Source organism: Symphalangus syndactylus, chromosome 11 (genome assembly GCF_028878055.3).
Source record: "Symphalangus syndactylus isolate Jambi chromosome 11, NHGRI_mSymSyn1-v2.1_pri, whole genome shotgun sequence".
NCBI classification, from domain to species: Eukaryota; Metazoa; Chordata; class Mammalia; order Primates; family Hylobatidae; genus Symphalangus; species Symphalangus syndactylus.
Genome location: NC_072433.2, coordinates 109,513,960 through 109,537,725, shown reverse-complemented (window position 1 = coordinate 109,537,725; position 23,766 = coordinate 109,513,960). Strand labels below are relative to the sequence as shown.

At 39.1% G+C, this 23,766-nt stretch overlaps 1 protein-coding gene across 16 annotated transcripts in view; it reads right to left on the bottom strand.

The window, feature by feature from the left end:
• Positions 1-14,873: 14,873 nt before the first annotated feature.
• The window catches only part of SNCAIP (synuclein alpha interacting protein), a 150,184-nt gene continuing 141,291 nt past the window's right edge, over positions 14,874-23,766 (bottom strand). For 14 of the 16 annotated variants that reach the window (XM_055298943.1, XM_055298949.1, XM_055298942.2 and 11 more), the window contains one exon: positions 14,874-15,439. In XM_055298943.1, the coding sequence (XP_055154918.1) occupies positions 15,355-15,439 (85 nt within the window). In that variant the 3' untranslated portion in view covers positions 14,874-15,354. Of the gene's footprint in view, positions 15,440-22,367; positions 22,416-23,766 lie in introns of those variants that run through there. The other 2 variants (XM_055298950.2, XM_055298946.2) reach the window with 2 other exon arrangements.

The window sequence follows — 23,766 nt, the reverse complement described above, 5'->3', positions numbered from 1 at the left end:
GCAAAACTTTTCTAAAATTTTACTTCCCAATTATTCATTGGTAATATATAGAAAAGCAATTTATTTTTACTCACCTTGTATACTGAAACCTTGCAAAATTTGCAATTAGTTCTAGTACCTCATTTTGTAGATTCCTTAGGATTTTCTGTGTACACGATTATGCCATTTGTGAGTAAAGACAATTTTAATCTTAGTGAAGGCAGTAATTCTTTCACTAATATATAGAATGTTAACTATAGGCCTTTCTTAGCTGCCTTCTATCATGTTAAGAATGTTACTTTTTTTCCTAGTTGGCTGAAAGTTTTCATTCATAAATGTGTATTAAGTTTTGTTAAATGCTTTTACATTATCTATTCATATATGGTTTTCTCTTTTATTGTCTCATTATGATGCATTACATTGATTGTTTTACCAAATCAACCTTTTATTCCTGGAATAAACCCCACATGGTCATGATGTATTATAATCTATATATATTGCTAGCTTTAGTTTGCTAAAGTTTTATTAAAGACTTTTTTGCTTCTACTTTCACAAGGAATACTTATCTGTAATTTTCCTTTCCTTCAATGTATTTGTCTGGTTTTAATATCAAGGTAATGAGTCAAAAAATATTCCCTGCTATTCTATTTTCTGAGTTTGTGTGGGATTGGTATTATTTCTTCCTTAAATGTTTGACAGAGTTCACTAGTAAAGCCATCTTGACTGGAGGTTTTCTTCGAAGGAAGTTTTTTTTTTTTTTTTTAAATCACACATTCGATCTATTTATTAGATGTAGTACTCTGCTATATATAGGACTTTTCAGATTTTTATTTCTTCTTGTGTCAATTTTGATAATTTATGTCTTTTATGGAACTTGTCTATTTCTTCTATATTGTCAAACTTATTATCATAGAATTGTTCATAATATTCTTATTATCTTTTAAATTGGCCATAGAGTTTACAGTAATAATGACAATTTCATTTCTGATATTGGTGTTTTATGGTCTTTCTTTTTCCTTTTTCTTGGTCATCCTGGGGTTTATCAACTTTATAGATCTTTTCAAATAATTAACTTTTGTTTTCATGAATTTTTCTCTATTGTTTTTATTTTTCATTAATTTCTGCTCCTATTTTTGCTACATTTTTTACTCTGAGTTTAATTTTCTTTTTTTTTTTTTTGAGACAGAGTCTTGCTCTGTTGCCCAGGCTGGAGTGCAGTGGCATGATCTCGGCTCACTGCAAACTCCACTTCCTGGGTTCATGCCATTATCCTGCCTCAGCCTCCCAAGTAGCTGGGACTACAGGTGCCCGCCACCATGCCTGGCTAATTTTTTTGTATTTTCAGTAGATAAGGGGTTTCACTGTGTTAGCCAGGATGGTCTCGACCTCCTGACCTCATGATCCACCCTGCTTGGCTTTCAAAGTGCTGGGATTACAGGCATGAGCCACCATGCCTGGCCTGCTTTTCTTTTTATAGCTTCTTGATGTGGAAACATATAATTATTTTAAATGTTACTTCTTTTCTAGTGTAAGCATTAAAATCTAACAATTTACTACTTAGCACTGCTTTAGCTGCATGCCACAAGTTTTGTTATTTTTTCACTGTCATTCATTCAAATTATTTTTAAATTTCCTTTGTAATTTCTTCTTTGACCCAGAGATATGCACACAAAGATATGAACATGTCAGAAAACGAAATCATACTTTCTTTGTATTTATAACCTGTGTTTTTAAAAATATCAAGAACATCTTTCCACTAAATAATTTTCTGCAGCATCATTTTTAATGAGAGTATAGTTTTGCACATTGTAGATATATCATACAAAATTTATTTAAACCAAGCACCTATTAACTTGGTAGTTTCTAATTTTTCAGTTACAAATTGTTGCAATGAATATATTTATATATTAATCTTTGTGCAATTAAAATGTTTTTGTATGGTTTCTAATAAGTGGAATTGTTGGGTAAAGGTATCCTCTTTCAAGATAGTTTCCTGTTTCATTCTGAGTTTTTCTTGGCCTGAGCCTACATTTTTTATGTTTAATTGAATTCATTTTTTTTGCAAAGTTGCCACTTGCTTGATTTATTCTAAGCCTTTTTATTTGTTGGTGAATGGTTTTTGCAGAAAATTCTTTCTATTGAATATTCATATTGAATCAAGTAAAGAGACCAAATATTTATCTATTATATTTATTGCTTCTTGAAGGTTGATTATTATTATTATTTTCCAGAAGTGTTGTAGTCTGTGAGCCGCATCGGCCCACAGGTGTGGCTTTTTTGTCGTCATAGTGATAAAAAAGATTAAACGGCCAACACCTAAAATTTGAGGAATATCACATATAGCATTTGGGTTTTCAGTCTATCTTGGAACATCGAGAATCTGGCAATACTGAGCCAGCATTCCTACACGATAAGAATTAGTAGGAATAGACAAAGCTCCTGCTTAGATAGGACATGTTCTCTCATTTTGCCATAGTTCTCAGTCTGCCAGCATCACTCAGTTAGGACACAGCCTGACTCTTCTAAGCATTTGGATTCACAATCCCCAATTTTGCAGGATAGAACTTATCAGAAGATGAATGCTAGTCATGTATACACAATCCCTGATTTACTATTCCAAACCATAAGACAACGGTCTCTATATCAGGTATGAACATTTCCCATTGTCCATGACTGGCATTCTGTTATGGCTCCTACCCCTTCCCTCTCCAAGAAATTCTAGACCTCCATTTGGTAACCTATTAGATTTATAGTTCCAAAAGGAAACTAGACTCTTCTGAGGTACAAAACAGAGATGTCCTTCTCTGTGCTTTAATAAACATGAGTTATTCAAGTCAAATATTCATTATCTCTAGAATTATGCAAACAGCATGTATCCACATAATGTCTCCCAGATTTTTTAGGTCTCAGTTTTAGGGTACACTGAAGTTATAGCTCTTACCCTTCAGTAGTTTTTAATTCATAATACAGTTAAATATATAAGTTGGGATCATATTCATCATGTGGGTTGTTTTCCGTCTATCCCTCCACCCTGCCAAGCCTAAGGGAATTCTCTATTTACCAGATTAATTTCTAGATTCTTTTTCTTCCTGTTAGTAGGGATTCTTTTCTGCTAGGAGAGAGGTAAGGTCAGTCTGAATAATAAAGTGATATAGAAAAGTGAGGGTAAAGACAGACAGAAAATAGAATAACGTGTTGAGACAAGTTATGGGGAATCGTGAATTGTGATGTGTTGGATTGGCAGCAAGTTTGTGGAGGAAGGGTAGAAGACAAAAGGGGTTTTAATAAATATTGGTATGGTCTTTGAATGTAGATCCCCTTTGTGGTTCTTAAGAAACATAAGTGAAGGGTTTCAGTTGTTTTGAAATGACTTTTGGCTGTGGGCAGCTGTTTCTTGACTGCAAACCTGCTCTGAGATTGAGCTGTGTCCGTCCCAGGTTTATAAAAGTTATGCAGACTTATGAATAGGTTTTCCTTGTTCGTATCCTTCTCAGTTTGTGCTATGATTATATTCATTTGCTGTTGATGATAGTAAGAACTGAGCACCTGTTTAAACAGATTTAAAATTGTTTCTTCTGGCCTAGGGTTTTGGTGTGTACCCTCTTTAAAAAAATTAAAGATCTAGACAATTGAGATATATATTTCTGTTCTACTTTTCTGTTTACATTTCTCATTCTATGGTTTTTCCGAGGTGGGGAGTCCACATTAAAGGTTATACTTCTTCTGGCTCTAAGATTTGATTTCTTAAACACATCCCAGGTCAACTAGAGTGCTAGAGTTTATTACTTTTCAAAAACCAAACCCCTGCCAAGTGAAAGGAGAGAAGGGCATATTTAGATGAAAGTGCTTGATGTTCAAATTCTGCAGTTTGTTGACATTTTATTGCTCAATGCAATTTCTCCTACCCTTCAGGGCATTTTGCTTAATGGTTTCCCAAGAACAGTATGATGAGGCTTCAAAGCAAGCGGCAAGTTTTAGCAACAATGCTGTTCTTCCAGTTTATATGAGTCACATGTCCAAAACCTTGTATAAATCTGAAGTTTTTCCCATAAACACTTATGCCCAGAAAATATGGTAAGCTATGTTAACAAGCCATATTAGATATCAAGCATTAATATAGAAATAAACCAGGTAACTCCTGTGTAATTGATCTTTGTGGGGACTTGGAGGAGGGGAGGTGAACCTAAACTAGGTTTAGCATCTGCTAAACTTAATTAATGGTTAACTAAATTCATTCAAAGATATCTGTAACTTGTGGTCTGATAGTGCTGGTTTTTGGATATGAATTTGTCATTAAGAACTACCTGTTTTAGTGTGATGGCTTAACCATTGACTTACTGCAAATTTACCAACAAGATGATGCATAACCCCAAGAAGTTTGTCCTTTACGGGTATTTATTCCATAGGTCAAGGAGAATAGGAAATATTTATTAGTTTTAAGGTGGTTTTTACCTTATTGAACCACATACATACCAATAAAACGTGGCTTTATGAGGGATATATTTTAGTTCTTTTATGGTTAAAATATGAAGTGCCAATTCTTACACTGAAAGAGCTATTCAATCCCTCTCTTACAATTCTCTGCTTTTAGAATTGACTCTTCCCCCTTCTGCCTATACTTGTACTGGATTGGGTACTTGCCTTGGTCAAGTGACTCGGTTCAAATTGGAACATTTCTGTGCAGGTGGCTCATAGAAATGATCATGCCTGGAGAAAGACTGTTTGCATTAATGGTTGCACCAACCTAAAAATGTCAGTAAGGATAGTGGAATCTCATTGTCTGCAGGTTTAGTAAAGAAGGTGCATGCTTTCGTGTGTCTGGAATCATGTGTATGAGCTATGTCTGGAAACACCTGGGAGGCAGCTGATCTCTCTGGTCTCTGCTCAGCATACCATAATTTCTCAACCTGTGTTTATTACTGAAAAGCAGAAGAGAAAATCCTCTTGACCATGTAATAAAATAAGAGGCTACAATAGCAAGTAGTCACTTTATTGCTGATGGTTTCTGATAGTGTAATCTTCCAGAAACTAATGCCAGCCAAACCTGCAACATTTAGGAGACTCGGGGGCTCTGAACTGGTGCTTTGGAAAATGCTAATACTTCTTTGAAACTTCATCTGAGAGTTCTCATTCTGCAATACTCATTGCACAACAGAGGAAATTTTCAGCCCTGGTTTTATATTTTCTTCTCTTTTGCGGGTTTGGGGACAGACCTCAATGTTATTTTAACTTAGTTTCCTCCAGGCAAGGAGATTTACTTAATTGGGTAGCCAATCAAGAAACCCTGTTACTGCACATTTTGTATAACACAGGCCGTGTGCTCCTTTTGGTTTGTGGTGTGTCTGGAAAACAAAAGGAACACAGGAGAAAGGGGAAGCTCGGCCTGTGAAACATGTCTTGAAGGAGGCTGAAGGATATTTAAATAAAGTAATTATTTTTAAGTGTCCACTGGGCCTAGGTAAGTCCCAGCAAAATGGTCCTAAAATCAGAGGTGCGATTTTTCTTGGTTGTCAGAGTTTAAGTGTGGAAAGGAACAGTATCTAGGCATTCACTTGGAATGTGGCTATTGTACATATAAGCAGAAAGAAGGATTTTCCATTCTCTTCTTATTCCTCTAAAGCTTAATGATGAATTGCTTCCTGCTGGAGACTTACTACAATCCAGCAGTTGTTGGGAATATGACATCCCAGAATTTTTCTTGCAGATGCATGTGCAGGTCCAGAGAGACATGGAGGTCTGTAGGCAGGATGCCAGTAACCCAGTCAGACAAGACGCAGATAGAATGGTTCCCTTCTTGAAGTCTTTACAGGTTTTGGAAATTGGCTATGACAATTAGTCCTACATGTGTGCTGAAAAAGGCAACCACCAATAAAATGACTAGTAACTTCTCAATCTAACTTAATATTTACTCCCCATACCTGCTATTTACTGCCTGTAACTAGTTTATTAAAACTTTAAGTATATTTATTTTTAAAAGTACATCTCTTTCAACATAGATGAATTTAGAAAATCAATGCTATCAACAATGATAGATAACAACTTTGGTAATTTGCTTACTTGTTTCTTGTGCTAAATTAATGTAAATAAGGAGAGTGATTATGTGAGAGAGAAACTTAAGGGGAGAGATGAGAACTATGAGTTATTCACCTACAAACAACAAAATTTTTTGAGTAAGAGACAAGAAATGTGAGAAGAATTGCGGGGAGCTTAATGTAAAGTAGAAGTTCTCTTCTACCTCTTATTAACCTTTATTTATTTATTTTTTGAATGCAGATAACATATTTTAGCTGTGCTGTAGGGTGAGTCTTCCTCAATCACATATCACCTGCCCCCATCCCACTAACCCATCTTCCTTCCACTAAGCCAAAACCTGGTCCTTGTACCTGGAACTCATGAGGCATAAGTGAACAGCGGATGGCTCTTTGTAACATAACTCAAGTTGAGAAAGGAAATAGACTCTTAGCATAAGTTACAGGAGACATAGATATCAGCATTAAGTTAATCTTCGTGGAGAGGAGAGAAGGCCTGTGCCACTGCCCCCTCCACTTATAGGATCCTAAGCACCATCCTCACCCCAACCTACCACTGTACCCAGCAGGGGAGGGAGAGAGAGTAGCGAGAAAGGACAGCCCAAGGTGAGTGCTTAACCCAGGAGGAAGCTGACCCTTGGAAGAGCAGGGGGAGTAGAAGGATGAGGGTGAGGAGGAGGGTCAGGGGAGTGTGTCAGTTCAGGTGGTCTGAGAAGTAGCCCTCCGAATGGGACTGGATGTGCAAGAGATTTATTAGGGGCCTTGCCTCTGAAGGATAAAGGAGGAGGGCGCAGGTGTAGGCACCAACGTCTTTCTGATGCTGTGGGAGTGGATCGGAAGGAGGACTGGGTAGGAAGAGCTCTAGACTGCAACACATTCAGAAGAAAATTCAGCCAGGTCAAGGGGAGTCCCAGACCACAGTTTGCCCTTGGAAGAGTCTCAGGGTGGGAAGATATGTATGCCCTGGCTGTCATCCCTCGGCTGTGCTCAGTCACTGGCCTTGGGGTGAGTGCACAACAGAGCTGAAGGTGTCCCTACAGCAGGCTTTCTTGCAGAGAGCTCTTAGCGGGGTAATTCAGGGCTGCCACGAGGAGGGGTACATTGCATTGAGGAGGAGTGCTCCTTAGAGGGACTCTCAGGATCTAGGACTAAGGCCCTGGATCTGGGTCAGAGCAAGGAGACAAATTAAACAGAGAACTCCCTTTTGAATCTCTGCCCACCTGTCTGTAGGTTGGAAAATATTAAGGGCCGTTTGACTCTTTTCCAAGATTCTCTGAGCTTGACAAGCTACCAGTAAGGCCATTTGGCTGTGAATATGTAGTACTATGTTCCTATCTGTGATTCTCATTTTGACAGTTAATCACATTACATGTGGACATGGGCAGCCAATCACTGCCTCTGAGTATATATTGGTCAGCCTCTATTAAATGCAAACCTTACAGGGCACCTGCCTGGCCTCAGCCAAACCAAAAGTGATTTCTCCCTCCTCTCAGCTACATTGAGTCCCTCCACACATATTGTTTTTTGTCTGGCACTTTATATATTTGTGTATGTGATTTCTCCCAGCGTCCATAGACAGTAAGCAACTTGAAGATAACAATTGTCTTACACTTTGATTCAGCATTGCCTTGCACACACAATTGGTGTGGACTTCAACCTCAGTTATTAGGTTGGTGCAAACATAATTGCAGTTTTGCCATTAAAGGTAAGGGCAATCATGTTTGTACCAACCTAATAAATACAACAAAGGGGCAGGATTGGGCAGATAGAAAGGTAGGGTGGAAAAAACACGATGGAAACATTTATATTTATTTCAGCCTACTTATTCTCAGAAGGTCTTTAAAATAGAAGACATGGATGTGTTACAGCCATTAAACAGGATAAAAATGTAAGAACAAAGGAAGAGGGTGGAGTTGGAGACAGCTTGTTATACCAGAAAAAACTAGGCTAAAGATTGCTACTGAGATTAAATGCAAACTCTGCTTTTGACCTTTTCCTGGCAAGCAAGACAAAAAGGGAAAACATGAGTTATATAAGGTTCTTATTAGCTAATAAAAAGAAGCATGCCAGTTTTTCCTATAGAAGCATTTTTTTTCTCTAATACTAACTCTAAGAGGAATTTATTTTATGGCCCCTTATAGAGCCATTGAATTTTAAAATATATGACGGTTTCAATAAGAGTTTTATAAAAAATATATAGAAACTTTTTTCTATATGACTATTTCTTATATTGATTTTTGATAAATGCCATAGTTTATAGATGACATTTCTATGGAGACTTAGGGTGTAGTTTAACCATCAGCAGTGAAATGAATTTGAGCCCATAGCTTTTGGAAAGACCCTGGAAATGGTACATTTCAATAATAATGACCACAAAATTATATCCAAATAGAATATAACTTTGGATGCATTTCTTTGAAATTTGGCTAAACAGTTCTGTTCCGGTATACACATTTTGATTTGACATTGGGCTTTCATGATAGTTAGAATAGTCTAAATTCCATATATGTGTAATGACCTAAAATTGATTCCAGCACATCCTAAACTAAACATTAGTAGAAATCACTCTGGGGAATGTGAAAGGTATTCTAAAGACCTCTGGTTTATAAATCAGTTTAAGCACCCAACCCAATTAAACAAGTTTCTTTTGTACTCTGGGACTTCTTCGAGATATGAACATGATAATATATCATTACAGACTGGATTCCCTGGTAAGTAGACTCTGACCTAGAGATTAATGTGCAGGAAGTTTATTATAGATGGCTCTTGGGATCAACATCTATGTAAAGGAAGAGAAAGAGGCTGTGTCAGTTAGAGGAAGAAGTTGGGACAAACCCATGGGGGAGGTCTGAAGCTGGGATGGCTTTCTGGGATTGTCCGAAGTTATGTTAGGGGCTGGGTCTATATACCCTCACATTGACCACTACTGGATATGGGCTGCCCAGGGAAAGGTTGTGCTCTTGGGCAAGGTGACTTTCTTCAGCCAAGGGCAATTCCTGGAGAAGGCTAACACCTGAAAGCTCTGGGCCAGCAGTACCACCAGCAGCTGGGGGACTATGTCCTTTGTTTCTGAAGGTGGGGCTTCACAGTGTATGTCAGGACTTTGTATGCACTGTTTACCAAACTAATTAGCAAAATATACATTAATCCTGGAGCATAGCCAAATATCCCCTAGTGGTAAATAGAATATGATTTGTGAAATGCTGCTTTATTCCAGTGGTTTATTCTTTATTCTGTCAACTGAGTGCTTCGGTTAGGTTGTATATTTGGCTGCTCCTACCAGAAGACAAGATATCAGCGATTTAGTCAATTAGGAGAGTTTTTTTACTCAATAAGTAATATATACAATTCAGGGCTCACATAGCTGCACAAGGAACTGGGTTCCTTATCTTTCCTTTTATTCTTTTTTTTAAAGAATCTGACTTTTGTCTTTTTTTTTTTTTTTTTTGAGACGGAGTCTCGCTTTTTCACCCAGGCTGGAATTCAGTGGCGTGATCTCGGCTCACTGCAGGCTCCGCCCCCCGGGGGTTCATGCCATTCTCCTGCCTCAGCCTCCCGCGTAGCTGGGACTACAGGCGCCCGCCACCTCGCCTGGCTAATTTTTTTTTTGGTATTTTTAGTAGTGATGGGGTTTCACTGTGTTAGCCAGGATGGTCTCGATCTCCTGACCTCGTGATCCGCCCGCTTCGTCCTCCCAAAGTGCTGGGATTACAGGCGTGAGCCACCGCGCCCGGCCTGACTTTTGTCTTTATGGCTAAAGAAGCAGTGCTGTATCCCACGGTAGTACAAAGGGCAAAAGATGAGCGCCAGGTAAGCTTTGTCCTCTACAAGATTTTCTAAAGCCCCACTCTACGAACGCCACTTCCCTCTCATTGGCCAGATTGAGTCACATGGCCATTCCCAGTTTCAATGGCATCTGGGAAGGTAATTTTACCTGGGAACATTTAACTGTGTTCTTTTAATCAGAAGAAAGGGAGAAAGGATATTGAGGAGATAGCTAGCATTTTCTACCACAAATAATAGAATTTAAATTCTTCTGCCATTGTTCCTAATTGGCTGAACAACTGTGAGAACAAATTCCACAGAAAAAATATACAATTATAAAATACATATATGAGTATAACGTCATGACAGATCACTGTACTTCTCAGATTTATTCTGTTTAAGACTGTCCACATTTCATCAAAAATATTTCTTTTGAATTTATCGCTAATTTACTTCCACCACTTGGGGCAGAGCCGTGTACATGGTAGGCATTCAGCATGTGTGTGTGTGTGGTGTGTACAAAATAATATATTTGATGTATAACAGTGTCCTAAGCAACAAGGTAATAAAATATCATATATCTTGGTGGTTTATCAAGAAGAGCCCCTCCAGTAGCAGCTAGGAAATGGTACTGAGAGGTGCGGTTTGGTCTTTGCTTTGAGTGTGCTTTGTCTTGGTTATGCTACTGCATAATGAGTAGTTTTCTGGTGATTTGACTTCTATAAACATTGATTTTACGAAATTTAGAGAAATATTTCATAACAAGTGAAAACCTAGCTACATTATGATTAAACATAAAAGTGTAATGGCCCTATCCTGGATTGAAAAATTATTGGTGTGTCTTCTACCTCTCCCTTCCAGAAAAGAAGCTTCACTTTCTATAACTTTAGGATTTACAAAATTTCCAACTTGTGAATTACAACATGGAACATGATTTTCAAATTGTATACACATTACACACACTCCCTTAAAACACAAAATAGGCCAGACACAGTGGCTCACGCCTGTAATCCCAGCACTTTGGGAGGCCTAGGCGGGTGGATCACGAGGTCAGGAGATCGAGACCACGGTGAAACCCTGTCTCTACTAAAAATACAAAAAATTAGCAGGGCGCAGTGGCGGGCGCCTGTAGTCCCAGCTACTCTGGAGGCTGAGGCAGCAGAATGGTGTGAACCTGGGGGGCGGAGCTTGCAGTGAGCGGAGATCGCGCCACTGCACTCCAGCCTGGGCGACAGAGCGAGACTCCGTCTCAAAAAACAAAACAAAACCAAACAAACAAACAAACAAACAAAAAACACAAAATAGGTTCTCCACATTCTACCCCAGGTTTAGGGATTTACTACTCTTCATTTCTCTTTGAGGTCAGGGTACTTTTTTGCCTATTCTTCTCAAATGTTTTCTCAATAGACAGTTCACGGAATCACAAAATTAAAAGTGGAAGCCATGGTGAATGCCAGATTCTGCATTTCAACATGCTCCCAGGCGATGCCAATGCTGATGGGTTCTGACCACGTTTTGAGTTAGCAAGGTGCTGGTTTTAAAACTTAGTTGCATAAAGAAGTGTTAAGTATTTGAGGTGATGGATATATTAAGTACCATGACCTGATCGCTGTAAATGATATGGTTCCAAATGTTACTATGTACCCCATGAATAGGTACAATTATTGTTAACTTAAATCTGGTTGCATATGGAAATCCTATTTGTTCTTCTCCTTCTTCCTTCTTTCCTCCTCCTCCTTCTTTCTTCTTTTTCTTCTTCTTCATCTTCTTCTTTACAAATACTGAGGCCTAGGTTCCACCACAGAGAGGGGATTTATTTGTTGGGGGTTTAGCTTGGGCATCCAATATTTAAGAGCTCCCCTAGGTGGTATAATGTACAGCAAAATTTGGGAATCACTTCTATAAACTAGTTGGAATAGTTTTTTCCACAAGTCTCTCCAAATGCACAATTTGGTAGACTTATCTATCTTTGTTGCTACTATGGCTGATACCAACTTCCAGGTCTTTTTTGTTCAAGCGGAATGCCTAGCACAGGGCTTCATTCTTCGGCATGAATTCAATCACAGTGTGTTGAATATATCAGCATGTGGGATGCCTGTCCCACTCACATACTCTGGCAAGAAGGGAGAAGCGACTTGCTTTTCACTGTAAACCTGGTCCAGCACAGGTCTACTTACTGCAATTTCTTTGCCAGGTTTCTTTCAAGGAAGATCCCATATATGCAGAGTTTAGTGATCTTGTAAACAGAAGGCAGAGAAGAGAGAGAGAAAAAAGGAGGGAAGATGACAGCAAAGAGGGAGGGAGGGGAGAGAGTAAGGGAGAGAAGGAAGGAGGAAGAGAGAGAGAAAAGGAGGACAAAGAGAGAATAGAAGAAGACTGGGAAGGAAATGAAAAGAAAGATGGCTGTAAGTTGTTAGTAGATACTAAACGCCATCTGTGAGAGGTGATACTAAGATTGTTGAGATTAACAAATTTTTGGTCTCATTAGGATACAGGAATCAAGTGCTTGAAAAGTTATACAAAACTATGCAATAGTTAAAGAATAAAGGGAAATGATACTGAGATAACATAACAACAATGACAGACCTATCAACCAATGAGAGTTATAGGCTGTAGACAGCGTGAATTCCATTTTTTATGAGGGGCAATGGTACCAACTCTGTTGCAATAGTCCCTTAGGCTTACTTAGCTCTACTAACTTAATTCAACATTAAGGATATAGGTGGCTGCTGAAGAAAAAATATTTAATCTAGTTTGTATCAAGGAGTCTTTTAGGGAGTTATTTAAATATTTATAATTATTTCCTCTAGCCTGTACCATAATTTTGCTTATAATTATTTATTTTGAGAAAAATAATTAATTCTCAAACTCTTACTTGAAGATATCTTTCGAAAGCCTCATCCCCACTTCCAACCCTGTGATGCACATCTAGAACTTTATTATTTGATTTGAAGTCTTGATACTGTTTTACAAGAATAAATAATGGGAATTCAATCCACTGAAAGTGGTGACAGTTTGGTATCTTGTTATCTTTTCTAAGAAACATTCTTAATTTGCTGCGTTGAACTTTGGCAATATAAGTCCCTTTAGTGACATAAAAGAAGCCAGTCTTTAAAAGATGCTGACAGATGTGATTGTTTTTTTTACAATGGAGCTGAGTTTCCTACTCTGCTGCATGTAATTAGGCATGCAGATAGAGCTTTACTCATTTTACTAGCCCATTGGGTGGCAGTTGGGGCAGGGGCCTCAAAGCTCTGCTCACTAAAAGAAAACACACTCTCGCTTTCTTTAACATGCTAATGCTTCTCAATTTCCAGAAAAAAATAAACGAGTTTTGTATGTTTTCATTTAAAAAATGGTGGACAAAACTAAGTTTGTTGTAAGGAAAACATCATTTGTACTAATTTCAAGCAACCATAATGTATCAATTTCATAAGGAACTTGGACAGCCCAGATTTCTTGGGCTGATCTGAATCTGCTCAACTTCCCTATTTTACCTTTTTTATTCTTTGCTCTTCTGTACTCATACTGCAGAAGCTAAAACGCTAGTGCCACTGAACAACTGAATTGCCAGTGTTTTCTAAGTCAAAGTAACATCTCTTTCTTTCAAACTCTTGAAATTTTCTTTGCTATGTTTAATTGGGAACTCTATGTGGCTGATGAAATCTCTGCCTAGCCCCCTTCACCTTTCACATTTAAAAACACAGTTTAAGAACAAAACTGGGACCTCTGGGAGACAGACAGAGCACTCACTGGGTCCTCTTTCTTTGAGGCTTCATTTTGGCCAAATCCCAAAGGTTGGCTGTGTGACCTCACCATCACCTCCTCTGCACTAAGCAGAAAGAAAACACAGGAGTCTACATTTCACATGTGCTTGCCATAAATTCTCTATTACAATCTCAAGCAATAGGACAAAGTAGTGAAATATGAGGAAGAAATCAAAGTGGGTGGATAAGGCCAAGGGGCCATAAATCAGAGCGAGGGCATCTCGTTTGAGGAAAAGACCATGTGATAAATGAAGGTTCGCACATGGCACCAGGCTCTAACAGTAGCAACTCACAGGACCCAGACAAGGACACAGCACACGGACTGAAATTCATAGATGTGTTGCTCAGTAAGTTTCAAAGGAAACTTCTCCTCGATGTGAATGTAGGCCTGTCTTGCCCTTTCCAGATTTCCTGGGCAGGGCAATGTCCCTTGCCTGAGATCAAAGGGCTGTTAGAAGAAGAGCCAACACCAGAACTCATGCCTACTGTGTGTGAGTCCAGCAGTCAGTGCACTAGGGAGACAGCACAGTGTAGGTTCATTAGTGTAGTGGGGATAATAGGCAAATACGTACCAAAGCCTAGTTATGCGATTTACTGGTAGTGTTACCCAGGAACCAGGTCTTAAGACATTTCAAACTTCATCAAGCCCAAGTTTGTCAGATGACCTACATATGCAAGATTATCTCTTAATTCAGTGATTTTATCTGCTCTCTGCACCAGGATACAGGAATGGTTCACATTTGACTTATTTGGCTGCAGTAACATTGCTAGTAACTATAATAGCATACAGTGTTCCCTCCTACTGGTAAGAATACATTCTACTTTAAAACTAAAACTTGACAGGCCTCTTATAGGCCATGCCAACACTTTGAAAATAAAACTCTTGAAGTTTCAACAGAAATATATTTTTACATGATAGGAGGAAGCCTTCTGGAACTTACCGCTTACATGGAGTGAAGGAGCTGCATCAACAATGCGGCTGTTATGAACTCCGGCTCCACACTGTCTCCTAAAGGGATTAGACAGGTTCATAATGTGTCAGAGGCAGAAAAAAGCGACCCAAGAAGGGGCTAAAACCTTAGTTCTCCTTAATATTTTCCCATGTCAACACTGAGATTTGAGAAGGCAGAAGGAACTGACTTACTTTATATACTTGTCTGATCCTTTAGTACTTATTGAAATATAGAATGTTTTATTTGACCCCTATGGGAAAACCGCTAAACTGAGCAGTTTGTTCCTGAAATCAAATATCAGCAATCCAAATCCTTGCAAACTCCCTTAGAAATCAGAACATCACAGATTTGTTAGAAAGTAGGTGCCCCAAGCTTATAGGTGGCTGTTAACATTGTTTTATTTCCTTTATACAAAAAGTAGAAATGACAGAAAAAACACTCTTGACAGAAAACAATACCACCGACCTGATCTCATGAAAGAGCTGAGCCAAATCTGCCCACGTTATGGGGAAAGGGAGGTTCAATCAACATTAGCAAATACTCATGCAATTGATGAAATATAAAATGGCATCAGTGGCTTGGTGAATGTCCTGTGGGTAGGGTGAATCAATCTACTCTTAAAAAACATACCTTTTCCCAATCATGCTTTTAAACAGCATCTTTAAGAAAAACAAGTTATATATACAGATATCACCCCAAAATGAATCTTTTACAGTCTACTACTATGAATTTAAGGCATCCTGATATTCTGTTCTTCTGCTGGTGAGGCATTGTTTTCACGGTTCTCTTTCCATAGAGGATAGTCCAGAAATTTCCAATAATTTCCAAAGGGCATCAGTGAGAGAAAATTTAAAAAGTGATTTACAAGAAGAGTTCTTTTGACTCTGGCTCAGCAATGTGCTTTATGCTGTAGGATTTCTTCATTTTTCTATTGATGTCATTATGCCTAAGCAGAAGAGAAACCACAGGCCAAAATTAGATAAAACTATGGTCAAGTTACAAGACAATACCACTAAAGAGCTCACCAAAAAATGGAAATCATCCTCACACAAACCACACTGAACACTTCGTTCCAATACGCAAATTATTCTCTTTTCATATAAACTACTCTTTAAACAATGAAAGCAACAGTCATGTAATAACACACACTTACTAAACACTCTTTAACTCAGCTATGGAAATAATTTCTCAACCATACTGATTGAAAATACAGGCATTTTACAGTCAAGGGAATTTTATCGGAGTTAAACAAGATAGGAAGTATAGTATTGTTGGATGAGTATAAACAAAATATTTTTATTTTATTTAGATAGATTCACTGGTGACATTTTTATTCTCCCATAAGCTTGAGCCTTAAAAGTTTAAAGAAGAATGCTTTTTGGTGTGTGATTACTGAGTAATAGCATGTTGAAAGATCCTAAGTAGATAAATCTATGGGAAAAAGAAAAAGCTAAAGAACAGTATGCTCCTTTTCCCTCAATACTTGATATGTACTAACTCTGCGGGAAAAGAGTACAAACTAGAGCCTTGGAACAGCTTTGCTTTTCAAATAAATTTTCGCTTGGGTAGGTGCAATCATTTTCATGAGGTATTACTCCCATTCTGGGTGTAAAATCTTCAGAGAGGAGCTATCTTCTGAGAGTGGACAAGGCCACATATTACTAAATTACTTCTTGTTGCTACACTAGACAAAAACACTTTCTGGTAATGATACTAGCTATTATGAGACCATATTTGGATGCAGGAGAGCCCCAGGCATGGCTCCAGAGTCTCAAAATTGTGCTTGCTCACAAAGACCATGCAGCCTATTTTCAGTGTGCTGGAATATATTTGATCATCATCATCATCATCTGAAAGTTATAATTCTTATTTTTATTTTTCCTCTAACTGGAACTTTAGAGAGCTGTCCATGGGCAAGAAAGGGAAAGGGAAGAAGGTGAAAGAAAAATCTAATTGGCTAAAAGATGTGCTAGAGATTCCAATTAAACATGATGGATTGAATACACACATTTGTCCTCCATATCCTGCAAAATAACACTGAAATAAAATAAATAAAAAAGGCACAAATTTAGATGAATAAGGGAAATGGGAGGAGAGGATACAACAGACAAAATGTCAACGGTATTTCAGAAACAGAAAGGTGGATGAACATTTAGAATTGATTTAGCAGAGCAGAAAAAGCAAAAACCCAAGCTTACAGTCAGGGAATCCAACTAACTGATTTGCACTGCCCGATGCAGGAATTAGAAGCACCGTGTACTTCTGAAGATGATAGCAACTATGTTAAAGAATGAAGAAGCTCTCTATATACTAACACATAAAGTCCTCCAACATGTCAGGTGAAAAAAAGCAAGAAACAAAACTGTGTGTACAGTATGACACCTTTATTGTAAAAAGGAAGATAAAGATATGCATTTGTATTTGACTGCAAAAATTTAAATAAGATTTGCACATAAAACTCTATAAAAGCTGGGCATGGTGGCTCATGCCTGTAATCCCAACACTTTGGGAGGCCGAGGCAGGTGGATCAGTTGAGGTCAGGAGTTCGAGACCAGCTTGGCCAACATGGCAAAACCCTGTCTCTACCAAAAATACAAAAATTAGCCAGGTGTGGTGGCTGTAGTCCCAGTTATGGAGGCTGAGGCATAAGAATCACTTGAACCCAGGAGGCGGAGGTTGCAGTGAGCCAAGATCACACCACTGCACTCCAGCCTGGGTGACAGAGCAAGACTCTGTCTCAAAAAGAAAAAAAAAAGCTATAAAAAAGGAACAAAGAGAAGACCAGTAAAGTGATGTTGGAAATTAATATTATTATAACAGAAATAAAAAATTCAATAGCAAGATTGAAAGGCAAGTTTCAGTAAATATATTAGAGATTCAAACTAAAAAAGTCGACGTATGGATAAATAGAGAAGAATCGTTAGAAAATCTGAGGACCAGTCCAGAATAAGAGGATTTTCAAAAGGGAACAGAGAAATTGGAGAAGAGAAAATTTTCAAAGAAATTGTACAAAACATTTCCCAGAACTGAAGTACTGAGGGTTCCAGACTGAAAAAGCTTGCTGAGTGCCCACAGCCCAGGAATGAAAACAGACCCACATCATGGCAAAGCATCAAAAAATCAAAATATTGGAGATAAAGAAGAAATCATAAAATCTTCCAAGCCATCGGCAGAGAAGAATGGGGCTTCTCAACAGACACATTAGAAGCAAAAGAAAATGAAATGATGTGTTCAAGATTCTGAAAGAAAATAATTTCCCACCTAGAATCCTATACTGAGTCAAACACTCAATCCGGTAAATTGAAGATATTTTCAGACTGTCAAGGTCTCAAAAAAATTAGCACCTATTTACCTTCCTTGGGTGGGAAGATACATGACTGAAGCACGAGAATAAACAAAACAGAAAAGAAAAGACAGGTTCAGGAAACAGAGTCTAAACAGGAGAGAGGCACAAGGAATTTCCAGGATGATGTGCATGAGAGACGCCGGGATGATAGCTGTGTGGCAGTGCCAGGAGGCAGCAGTGAAGATGGGGGCAGGAGGAGGGGTCTCCATGAACAGAGAGAAACTGACCAACACCTGAGCTGTCTGAGGGTGCTAAAAGATGCTTTGGTCTTCAGCAGAGTGTTTAGAAATGCATTGTAAATTAAGAAACCAAAATTATTTCCATGGGAAACAAAATTGTATGACAAAGAAAATATAACACAGGACAACACAATGAGTCCTTGTGATTAATATTTAAATAACCATAATGATAATTAACACTGAATACTGATTCAGCTCTTTAGAGTGATACAACTATATTCATGGGGGTGGGAGGAAGAGGAAGTAGGAATGTGTGCATGTGTGTAGGTGTGTGTGTGAGAGATAGGAAAGAGGGGGAAGAGAGAGACAGAAAAAGAGAGAACAGGCGCAGTGTTGGATTGTTGGATGCTAAAATGGAGCTAGACACATTTGGCTCATTGTTAAAAATACAGATTTAGGAGCCAGACTGACTGAGTTCAAATCCTGGCTCCACAATTTATTGCCATCATTACTATGTAACCTTGGGAAAGATATGTAATCATTGTCTCAGTTTCCAATATGCAAAATTATGACAATAATAGTATCTGCTTGGCTGGGTGGGGTGGCGCATGCTTGTAGTTCTAGCTGCTCAGGAGGCTGAGGTGGGAGGATCTCTTGAGCCCAGAAGTTAGAGGATGCTGTGAGCCAAGATCACACCACTGCACTGCAGCCCAGGTGACTGAGCAAGACCCTGTTTCTTTAAAAAAAAGAAAAAAAAGTATCTGCCACATAGTGTCATTGAGAAGATTAAAATAATACACATGTGTAAAGCACCTGAAATATTCTCTGGGATACTGTACATGCTTTATAAGTGTTTATAAGTGCTATCATTTTGATTTTCTAGAGTAGAATGCCAGCAGATAACAGGGATACTATTTGAAACTGAAAATCTGTATGAGCATGTTACTTAGAAATAGAGAATACTAGAGAAAACATCTGAAGAAAAAGCGAGTGGTTGATTCAAAAGAGTGAGGCTAGGCAAGGGGGTGGGTTTGGCACAGGGCACATCCAGTCTTTATTATAATGCTAATATTACTCTTATAAGTATCTATATCACTTTAACAATAAATTAAAATATAAAATTTAAAAGAAGGTATTGGTCATAGTCTAAGGATAATAAAGTTTAGACTTTGATGGGCATGTCTGCTTTAATATAAGAGGCGCTGTGGTCAAAAACACTAAAATGAGCACTCTTTCTGCAGGACAAAACCCCTTATGATTAGAGCTAAGTCTGTACCAAGTAAAATATTAACTTGAGGCATTTATCTGAAAAATATCAGGATAATTCAATCCTCCTTGAACCCTTCAATTACCTAGTCCCAAATTAACAGTATTCAAAGAACAAAGGTGTTTGGGTAATTCTGGCATGAATTATTCAGATAATTTGCTGCTCCTCTATTTCATTTTTGGATATGAAATCGCATTCTGAGTGACCACAATTGGAAAGAAGAAAAGCTTAAATTTAAATAACAGTTTTTCAAGTGTTCTAACTTGCTGACTCATCTAGGCATGGATTGCATATTTCCACAGTCCATGGTGACCAACCGGCAACTTACAGCATCCATGTAGAATGGTTCACGGCATGCATGACATTTCCGCTGATAACCAAAACAGGGAAACCTTGCTATTTTCTGTGATCTCCCTCAGAGTTTTTGCTGAGAGCACATCTATAAGTCTCATCTACTAAGAAATGGGATTCTGGTTCAAGACATGAAAACTTGTATTTGAAGTGCCCAAATGGAAACTCACTGTGGGTAGGTGGACTTGTGACCAGAAGTCCAATATTGATAAAGAACACACCATTTTTCCCTGCTGTGGGAAGTCAGGCTCAGTTCTTTTTTTATTTATATTTTTCTCTCTTCTTCCACTTTTCCTCTCTCTAGCTCCGCCTCTCTCCAAAAATCTGTGAAGTCTCTATCATGCACCAGGCACCAAGCAAGACACTGGGAGTACACGTGGAGTACAAAGGTGCTATCGGGGGTCGCTATTTTCATGAAGCTCTTAGGCCTTTTTCACAGAGCGTGCCATGTTTTACTTGAATCCTATTTTAATTCTCTTTTGATTATGATCTCCCTGAGTGAAGGAACCAGGCCTTATCCTGACAGAGCAAAATGTGTGGCTTAGAGCTGAAAATAGTTGCAAAGAATGGCCCGGCCATCCAGGGATGTGGCATTAGGAAGACTGTCCATCCGCGCTGTCCTCAGCGTGGGAACGAAGAGCATCAGTGACTGGCCGGGGGAGGAATACTTGATGAAGACACTGGAAAGTGGCTGTGTAAAGTCTCTATTTGATATTTTTAAACTCAACTAACCTATTGCTTCTTTGAAACTACAGCCTTAAGAGATACAGGCAGGCTCTGTTCTTTTAATGTACAAAGATGCCTCTAGTGGTGGCAGACGTGTGGTGCAAATATGACATTAATGGAATATGTATCTGCTTTGAGGTCACACAATTCAAAACTCGATCTTTGGGGAATAAGGAAAGGAGGGTGGGGGTGGAGAAGTGAGTTGTCCTTAGGTTTTCTGACTATCCTTAAATCAGGAGTGGCTTGTTGAAAGCAAGTGGTCCGGTGGGAAGATTTTGGTATCCAAGGCAGCTCTCTTCCTGTTATCTTCCTACTGTTGGTTCACGGGTGTTCACAAACTCCACACATTCATTTCCTGCCTCCCTGGAACAGTGATTTAAGAGAGTACGAGGGTCTTCCCTGCCTTTTTTATGTCTCAACGTATCATATTTTGATACTAACTAAACTGTTTCACTGTCTTCTTGTGGTGCAATCTGCTTTCTCCTTTTGCCAGTGTAAGGAGCTTATGAAAAGACACTCCATTTGTGCATACATCTTGGGAACTCTGCCAGCCTCTATAAAGACTTTGCTAAATTGTGCTTAGACACTGGGAAGATATGATCATTCTGGCTTCTCATAACGTGGACATTTTTTCTTTATACACAAGACTCTGCCTTATTGGCGACAATTCCCTGTAATTCTACTGTGCAATGGTCAATGGAAACCCCAAAACCTGGCACATTTGAAAGAAGGAACTGTCACTTAATTCACGTGAAGAAATAGTTCAAGTTTAGAGCCTCCTCCTCTTCTCCAAGTCATAGTATAAAATGAGGGTTTTCTTTCTGAAAAACTTTGAAACTACAGGTGAGGCTGAGGTGGGTGTGGGCAGGACAGAAACACAGAACACCTAAGGAAGCATGAGGAGGCAGGAAAAAGAGAGTGAGAGAGAGAGAAAGAGTTGGTGGGGTTGGGTGGGGACACGGACAGAACACTTGGGGAAGCATTGGTGGGGAGGAACCACGGAGCACCTGGGGGTACACTGTGGGAGAGCACAGAGTACTTGGGGGAACATGGGAGCTGGGAGGGTCAGTGCTGCTCTAAGGGTTTCTGGAGCAGAGGCAATCACCCAACTTCAGGTACCTGGCTGTTGTCTTTCAACTTTTGCTCATTGGGCATGGAGCCTGATGCCAGCAGGTTAGAAAGGCAAACAGAAAATGATACTTCCGTTCAGGGCTTAGAACATGAAACTACAGGCTAGGTGTGGTGGCTCACGCTCGTAATCCTAACACTTTGGGAGGCTGAGGCAGGTGGATCATCTGAAGTCAGGAGTTCAAGACCAGCCTGGCCAACAGGGCGAAACCCCATCTCTACTTAAAAGAAAAAAGTAGTTGGGCGGTAGTGGCATACGCCTGTAATCCAAGCTACTCAGGAGGCTGAGGCAGGAAAATTGCCTGAGCCTGGGCGGCAGAGGTTGCAGTGAGCCAAGATCGCACCACTGCACTCCAGCCTGGGTGACAAGAGTAAAACCCTTTCTCAAAAACAAAACAAAACAAAACAAAACAAAAACAAAAAACATGAAACTACAGTTTCTGAGCAAAAACTCAAATGTCTATAGTGTTAAGCACCAACTACCTTACTAAATACTTTTTCATTAACAGCACTTTAACAAACTTTTCTGAACTGTTGCATTGGTAAGATTTGTCTGTCTCTAGAAGGATGCACTCAACATATATTAGTTTGGTAACACACCTACATGATTGAGTAGATTTATCATTATCCTTTCAAGAATCAAGCATATGAGTTAAAAATAATGTTAACATTTTAAGGTCAAAAAATGAAAGCAAGATTACAATATGGTTATTTGATAATAGATAGAGAAATGATGGCAAGGACACATTTGTTCAGCAGCACCAGGGTCTTGTTGCACTGGCTGCATTTTCCCATCAGGATTCTGGAAATGCTTTTCAGTGGGGTGAGGATATGCTCTGGTTGGGAGCAGGTTTCAGCCAGGGCCTCACCTTTACTTCCCAACGTCTTCCACATCTTTGTTCCTTTTTCTGTTTAGTATGATGTCCTGGCAATAAGGACAGAAATGTGTGTTTGTGTGTGTTAGGGGTGGGGGACTGATACCCTAAACTCTGATGGGCACAGCAGATGAACATTACCATAGCAGATGTCATCTCACTACTGGCAAAGCAGACCAGTCTCTTTGAAGTGGCTGCTCAACAACCTTAAGATCTATGCAAAATATTTGATACCAGCGCTTGGCTCTCAGTATAAAGTTCCCAGTGTGGCTAATACCTTGGCAGTAAAACCCACACTAATGGTGTTTATTGCTTTATGATTTTTAAGGACTCTATGCTAATGCTGGTGCTAGGATTAGGCGTTTCCTAACCCCTCAGGCAACTGTGCCACTGTGGTCAAAGTGGGTGTTACTGGTGGTGGCCAGGGGTTATGCCCTTTTGCCTATCAGTAACTGGAATCAATGCTCACTTTGTGCCCTAAAGATCTCAGATGGACTTAAACTCTGGGAAACTAGGATTAGGCGTTTCCTAACCCCTCAGGCAACCGTGCCACTGTGGTCAAAGTGGGTGTTACTGGTGGTGGCCAGGGGTTATGCCCTTTTGCCTATCAGTAACTGGAATCAATGCTCACTTTGTGCCCTAAAGATCTCAGATGACTTAAACTCTGGGAAATGAATGTTTCACTGGCATTTTAAGACAAGTAACTGCAAACATTTCCTTGGAGCTATAATAACTTAAAAACAACTTGTCTTTTGAAAGATAAAGTAAAGATAAATCTGCTTGTTATAAACCAAGCGATCCTCTGCAGTTGAATCACACTGGGGAAGCTGCTCAAAGGAATAGAGTTGAATCTAATTTTAAAGGGCATTGAAAAGAAATTTGGATTTTTGCTATCAAGCTGTGACCAATTTAGAAAAATAAATAGCAAACAGAGCCCCCACAGAGCAGACATTCTTTAAAATGTTATATTTATTATCCCTATTTTTCCTTTATCAGAAAAAAATAACAATTTCTCTTAACTAAAATGGAATTGCAATGTATTCCTGGAACCCGGATTCATCGCCTCACTCTTTTCCCCAGGGATACGCTGATTCCCCAGGCCATGTAGAGGCAATAACATTTGGCCCCAACTCCAACCCAAAGACTGCCACTGGCTTCCAAAGTCATACACCCTGGGCATCCCTGCTACCTGAGAGGAGCCATTTGGTGGTCAAGCAAATTTTGGGGCCAAGATTTGGAGTCATTGCTGAGAGATGAACACTTTAGTTCCTTTCCTTCTTGCAGTGGGGTCCCATAGGCAAAATTAGGCAAGCCGAGGTATTTTTCAGGCCTACATTCCCATCCTAGTCTTAATTTATCAGAGGAATCTTTATTTCAGCCAGAGAGATCCATTCTTGCTTT